General features: G+C 33.0%; 1 protein-coding gene across 7 annotated transcripts in view; it reads right to left on the reverse strand.

Moving 5' to 3' along the window:
* The window catches only part of LOC129010084 (uncharacterized), a 54,519-nt gene extending 47,461 nt beyond the window's left edge, over positions 1-7,058 (reverse strand). For 4 of the 7 annotated variants that reach the window (XR_008492922.1, XR_008492921.1, XM_054443823.1 and 1 more), the window contains exons 1-3: positions 6,946-7,058; positions 5,978-6,073; positions 4,784-4,867 (exon numbers count right to left, since the gene is read on the reverse strand). Coding sequence is in view for 2 of the 7 variants with exons in the window: in XM_054443823.1 (XP_054299798.1) it covers positions 4,784-4,867; positions 5,978-6,073; positions 6,946-7,027 (262 nt within the window). In the remaining 5 variants the exon portion in view is untranslated. Of the gene's footprint in view, positions 1-4,783; positions 4,868-5,977; positions 6,074-6,861 lie in introns of all 7 variants that reach the window. The other 3 variants (XR_008492925.1, XR_008492923.1, XR_008492924.1) reach the window with 1 other exon arrangement.
* Between the last annotated feature and the right edge of the window lie 470 nt (positions 7,059-7,528).

A 7,528-nucleotide genomic window follows, 5' to 3' on the forward strand; every position in this document is an offset into this window, starting at 1 on the left:
AATATATTTCAACATATATATATATATGGGCTGAAACAGCACAACATCATTACAGAGGACTATCCATTAGAATCTTAGGCCATATGGTGGGGCGTGATGGCTCACGCCTGTAATCCCAGCACTTTGAGAGGCCGAGGCGGGTGTATCACCTGAAGTCAGGAGTTTGAGACCAGTCTGGCCAACATGGTGAAACCCTGTGTATATTAAAAATACAAAAATTAGCCAGGCATGGTGGCACGCACCTGTAAGCCCAGCTACTCGGGAGGCTGAGGCAGGAGAATCACTTGAACTCAGAAGGCGGAGGTTGCAATGAGCCAAGATCATGCCACTGCACTCTAGCCTGGGTGACAGAGCGAGACTCCCTCTCAAAAAAAAAAAAAAGAAAAGATTCTTAGGCCTAGGCCATACCGCTACATCTGATATTTACTACCTTGTGTCTGACACGTCCCTGTACAGCTTCTTCATTTATGGAGCATAATTTCCTCTTTCAATTATTTTCTCTTTTAAACAAGTAACATATGAATTTACTTTACAAAAGAAACTGAATATATACTGTAAAAAGTGAAAAACACCTCCCTTCATTGTTCCTCTGACACTATTTACATCAGCAAAAAAAAAAAAAGATCACTGTAAAATGCTGTGTATATATATTTTTTGGCCGTTTTCAATTTTTTTGCATGCTTATGAATAAATTTACTTCTTTCTTGTTTCCATAGCAACAGATTATTGATTGCTTTCATACTAACCCTTGCTTCCACATTAATAGATTATTGCATGTCTTTCTGACTTAATTGGGTAAATTTATACATGTGTATGTGTTTGTATGTGTACATACATACTTTTTTCTTTTCTTATTTTTAAAGTATAAGTAAATGTAAAATATAAGTAAAATATAACTTGACAGTTTCACACATCAAATTTGTATGAGAGGGTCCATTCTCCACACATTCACCTATGAGGAAAAGTATTATTTTTGTCAATTCAATGGGCAAAAGATGTATTTTAAAATTCATTCTCATTTCCATGATTACCTTTGAAGTTGGACATTTTTCCTACTTATGTAACCTTGGCTCATCTTTTAAAAAAATTCTTTGTATTTATTTGACTATTATACTTTTGATAATATTATATGGATTTGAATATGTATTCAAACTGTTTCAACTATTTTTTCCTGGTCTGTTATTTTTAACACTATAATCTACCTAGAAATTCTTTTTTAGTTTTTATATTCTTAAAAAAATTATTTTTCCATACCTATTGTTAGATATCTGTCATTTTGAAGAGCCTACTGTATCTTATATATATGCATACACATATATATGCACACATTATTTGCACACAGGTGCATATGACTTTATTATACATTATTTGTACCTATTTGCATATGACTTTATTATACATTATTTGTACCTATTTGCATATGACTAATAATAATTTTATTTTGATACATTTACTTTATAAAAGTATCATGTGAAATCACTTATAGCCTTATTTCTAGAAAGGCTAGATCCTTACATCTTGTGTTAATATATTTCAATATGTATTAATCTCATAAAATTTTACTTTTATGTATAGTTTACAATGAACCGATTTATCATGAAAATACACTTGCATTGAAATTACATAACTGCTGAATGAATTTAGAACAGTATTATCATCTCAGTGTTCATCTTCCCACCAAGGTACATTTAATATATATTCAATTTATAATAATGTCTTCACTAATGACTTTCTTTATGCCTTTTAATAAAGTATCATAGTCTCATATATAGGCCATATGCATTATTAGGTATATCAGTTTATTTAATTAAAAAATTTCACTGTATGAACGACAGAAGATCATATTAACAATTACTCTGGGACAACAGGCATAAATCAGGATTTCTCTGGGAAAATTTGTGTGAATTGTAATTGCTCAATATTTACCATGTGTCAACATACTGTTCAAAAGCAGAAGATAAAATGTTGAGCAAATAAAGACAAAGGCTCTGTTCTCATGAAGATAATCTAGCAGAAGTCAGCCATTGAGTACATAATCCTAGAAATAATTATTCACATGAGACTGGAAAATGCTACAAATGACTGGTACATAAGATATCATAACAGAGTAAAAGAATAGCAGTCTGTACACATGCTCTGTGGCAAGAAGGATCGTGGCTAAAGTTACAATTCACACAAATTTTCCCAGAGAAATCCTGATTTATGCCTGTTGTCCCAGAGTGATTGTTAATATGGTCTGCTGTCATTCTTATGGTTATCCTTGTTTGCACAATAGTTATGCAGTCACACTAACCATGTTACATTCAATGGACTAAAAGACAACAACTGTGGTTGGAGGCTAGCTCGGGAGAAAGGGTGTGCTTCTAGCTGGGGAAGGGAGCCGTGGACCAAGTATGGAAGGGCCTTGTAAACCATGTTCAGGCTTTTAAAATTTACACTGAATCCACAGTGTTAAGAAACTAATTGGTAAAGGTAAGTGAGTTTATAAAATTTGCATTTTGAAGAGACAATTCTGGAAATCGATTAGAAAGAATCAAGGGTAGGCATAGTGATATCACTTGGGGGTTTATGGAGTAGACAGAGAGGGAGATATTGCCTCAGATTAGATGGGTAGGAGTGCAGATGTGGAGAATTACACTGGCTCAGTGAGCCGAGATATTCAGTGGCTGTGAGATAACACAGATGGCCCCTAGCGTCACCTCACTAGACATTCGGTCAACAGATGCAGAGTAAGTTAAAAGTATTAAAGTATGTGATTTTTTTTCTTGATCCTAGTAAGGACCAGGGCTGGGAATATAAAGTGTTTGAAAGCAATGCTCCAGGCATTTTTAAAGTTATCTAAGAAGAAATGTCAAATAGGAGGCTTGAAAAGTGGACCTGGAAATTGGATATTAGATCTTGCTGGTATATAAGAAAGCTATTTTAATTTTGGATTGAGTTTACTTATTGAATTGTTCTTTTTAATTTGATTGTTTCTTTCCAGTAGTTTCTTTTTTAACCATCTGGATAAGAAAGCGCATCATCTGCATATAATTGCAGTTGTTAATTTCAATTCCGGTTTATATTATGTCTAACTAGGTTTTCTTACATTGTGGTTTTTCCTTGCTGAAGATGTGCAAAAAAATGTTGAATACTAATAGTTATAGCAGTCATCCTTGTCTTCCTGATTTTATTGAAAATGATTATAATGATTCACTGTGAAAGATAATATTTGCCGAAGGCTCTTATAAATACTCTTAATCAAGTTAAATATGTTTGTATTTATTTCCTTTTCTCCTATTGAAACATCTCTTGATAAGTGAACGAATTTTTATCCCCAAGTGAAACCAGAATTTTATCATTATAACAGTGATGTATTATGTTGGCTCTTTTATGTAGGATTTTTGTTTTTCTGTTTGTGAGGAATATTGTCCTAAAATATTTTCCTGTATATAGAAATAATCCTAAACTAATTTTACTGATTTTAGATGGGGTGGGGTGAGAATCTTTCATCCTTTGGTAGATACTGAACAGCTTATCTAGTAGTCATTTTCTGTTATTAAGATATATTTGAGTTCTTTCTTTCTTTCTTTCTTTCTTTCTTTTTTTTTTTGAGATGGAGTCTCACTCTGTCACCCTGGCTGGAGTGCAGTGGCGTGATTTTGGCTCACTGCAACCTCCACCTCCCAGGTTCAAGCAATTCTCCTGCCTCAGCCTCCCGAGTAGCTGGGATTACAGGCAGCCGCCACCACGCCCAGCTACTTTTTCTATTTTTAGTAGAGACAGGATTTCACCATATTGGCCAGACTGGTCTTGATCTCCTGACCTCAGGTGATCTTCCTGCCTTGGCCTCCCAAAGTGCTGGGATTGCAGGCGTGAGCCACCACGCTCAGCCTCAAATTCATTCTTTAAAAATTATCAGCCAGGTATCTATTTGGAGGCACATCTTTGATTAGCTTAATTATTTTTTCTGCAGTATGTAGTAATATTTATTCAAATTGTCTCTTTTTTCCCGAGTCATTTTATCATAGTATGTATCTTCATAGGAAATCATACATTTCAAAAAAGTTTATGTTTGTTACTAAAAGTTACATATTCTTTTCTATACTAAAATAGTTCACTTTGAGATTAGAATTGCTTTATTATCTATTTATGCGTCCATATGTTTTGGGTTGTTTTTCTTTTTTTAATGAATCAATTTCATCTTAACTTTCTATATTAAAAGAACTTCATGTTTCTAGTTTTCTTATAGTATGGAGTATTTGATAAATTTATTATTTTAAAAGATTATATGTTTTATAATATTAAGACAAACTTAGTGCAAGCAATATGCAGACTCAGTTTGATATCTTGGTCATTTTCTTTCATTTTTTGATGATTCTGTACCCACCATCTTCTATTGCCTCTATTAAATTGCTCTTTCAAATGATCTGAACTTAATGCCATAATAAGTTAACTTTTAACTGCCAAACCAGTAACATCTATAAACATTTTCACATTTTATTACATCTCACAGCTTGTGAATCTAATGTCAATAACAATATAATAAAATATAGAATACTGGCACTATTTTCCGTTTCTATCAAAATACTCAGCTATCCACTAACATCTTCTGATGAGGACACCAGGGCCTATGCCATTGCTGATAACTCAAAAAAATGAATTGATAAAATTACTCGTATATAATTAAAATAATAAATGAGAAAAATATCTTGATGAAGACCTTAGAACCAAATTTAAAGGCTATTTAAAATTATATTTTAGTAATTAAAAAATTAATGAAATTGCTTTAAAAAATACTTACTCTTAGCTACCACAGCTGCAACTATTACCAGAGCGATTAAATAAAGGAAGGCAAATATCACAGCAGCAATGCACCACGGAGACACTGTTCAAAAAGAGAGAAGCTGGCTAACGTAATCAATGGAAACCACATTTGGGAGTTGATACTAAAAAGAACTTTCAGCAAGAATATTTAACCCACTTGAATTGGTCTAAAACGTAAGCTCATGGGAGCACCGTGCTGTGGGAAAACATACCTCAGCCTGTGGGGAGTAATTCTAAAAATTATTTTGCAGATTTAGATGCATCCTGGGAAGATATTAACATTTTGATGTAGATATGAGCTGTTTATGAACTAACAAGTTGCCCTAGTAAAGAACTCTTCCAAAGGCTACGAAAGAGCACTTCAGAAGTCCTACTGTGGATTTAGTTCATTTCCCTCTCGTAATTTTTTTTTTTTTTTTTTGAGACAGAGTCTCGCTTTCTCGCCCAGGCTGGAGTGCAGTGGAGCAATCTTGGCTCATTGCAACCTCTGCCTCCCAGTTTCAAGTGATTCTCCTGCCTCAGCCTCCTGAGTAGCTGAGATTACAAGTGCATACCACCATGCCCGGCTGATTTTTGTATTTTTAGTAGAGACGAGGTTTCACCATGTTGGCCAGGCTGGTCTCGAATTCCTGACTTCAGGTGATCCGCCTGCCTTGGTCTCCCAAAGAGCTGGGATTAGAGGCGTGAGCCACCGCAGCCGCCCCCCACCCAGTTTTTTGTTTTTTTTTTAAACTATATCTTTCATCTTTGTAATAGAACTAGTTTAAGAACAAAACTCCAACTTTTGCTGTTGGCCAGACCGTTTTGATAAAAGTTAATTCATCATGTTCATCATGAGGTATCTCACATCCTCTATTTGTAGAAATACTGAAGCACTAAAAAGACATTTAACTTTTTCAAAATTAAAATATCAAACCAGGAAACTGTGTATGAAACATTCTTTTTCCAAGATCTTGGTATACCATTCTAAGTCATCGCGGCCATTGCTGCCTCGTTGACCATTCTCATTTGCTCTTAACAGAGCACTGTAGGTTACTATGACCTATTAAAAAGTGTAGGGACAAGAAATAAATCCTGATTCAAACATTAGCCCTATAATATTTGTTTTCATGATTAGTTCATTAAAATATTTAAGCCAAAAAGTGAATCTAGAGTTTTAAGTGGTTTTTACCTTTTGTTTTCAAAGTTTTAGTTATTTTTCCGTTCTGGATATTTGAAGAACAATGAACTTTGAGGTCTGAGTATATTATACTTTCCTCAGAAAACTCTAAAAAAGATAAAAAAAATGCATCCAATAACTATAATCCAGATATATGTATATACACATACTTATACGATACATAAACATATGATTAAATGGCATATTATATGTGATACAAATTGTCACATTTTATAATCATAGGAGAGTTTTAAAATTGGCTCCATTTTTTTTTGCTTTGTGAAATGTGGTAAATTCTTACTCTTTTAAAAAAATTCTTCGTTCCTTGTCTATAATATACAGGTAACAATACAATAATCATTTATAGATATATTGTAGAGATTAAGTTAATGTATATAAAGTCGATAGCATAGTGCTTGAAACGTATTAACCACTCAATATGTGTTTTTCTTTAGTAGTAGTAATAATACCAGTGATGTGGAATAGTAATTGTAAGAATATAATGGGCATTAGCATCTGCAGTAAAATTGGAAATAGAAGCAAGAGTAGAAATATTCAAATTAATTTAAATGCCTATTTCTGCCTCTTCTTATAGTTGAATTTAATCCTAATGAAAGGAACATGAAAAGCCATTATCTAATTCGCACTAAATAAATTCTTTCCACAGCATATTGCAGGTATTCCTTCAGTACAAGTGAAGCAGAACTCATAGACACCAAAAGTCAATGACATTCACCAAAAGTCAATAACATTCCCCTAAATAATATTAAACCTAGTGCAATTGTAAATATTTACTTACTAAACTATAATTTTCTGAGATTTAAGTCCCCTTTAATTAGAAAATCTTAAACTCATTTATAAAGACAAAAGATTTTCAAATCCTCCTCTAAAAGTACCTGGTTATGAAGTCGTTATTTTTAATACTATTTTCTCATCAAAAGAAGAGATGATTTAGCAATAACAGCAGAATCTGGTTTTACCCGTATTTATTTCATGAAATGCTGCTGGCGAAGGATGAAGATCAGGAGAGAGCCTGGACAGTGCTGATGTCTCTGGTTCCATTGTTCAGATTAAATTGTAAGGGCCAATAAGCACAGGGTCAGAATGAGATGGGACCAAGGCAACAGAAGTCTTAATATTGTGACGTCAGAGAGGATGTTTACAGTAAGGCTAATATGTAAACTATGTTTTTGACTTAAGAAAATTAAAGATAGTGTACTCTTACAAATTAAATTTGTTTTTTCTTTTATGTATGATGAACCACTTTTTTATTTCTAAAGATAAAATTTTAAATTTTAACCATAAAGATTTCCTCTTTGCCTTAATTGCTATTTTTTTAAAATGAGAAAACAATAGACTAAATAATGTAATATAAATAAATGACATTGCATTTGAATGATTGTAACAGATACTGATTTTCAGAAATACCTTTTTTGTGATTGTAAATATTTATGCTCATTGTAAATGATTCAGTTGAACACAACATACAACCCTATTCCCTCGATATAATCTCTAACATAATTATTCATAGCTTTATCTAATTTTTCAAATGACCAATGGATG

Source organism: Pongo pygmaeus, chromosome 10, assembly GCF_028885625.2.
Source record: "Pongo pygmaeus isolate AG05252 chromosome 10, NHGRI_mPonPyg2-v2.0_pri, whole genome shotgun sequence".
Classification (NCBI taxonomy): Eukaryota; Metazoa; Chordata; class Mammalia; order Primates; family Hominidae; genus Pongo; species Pongo pygmaeus.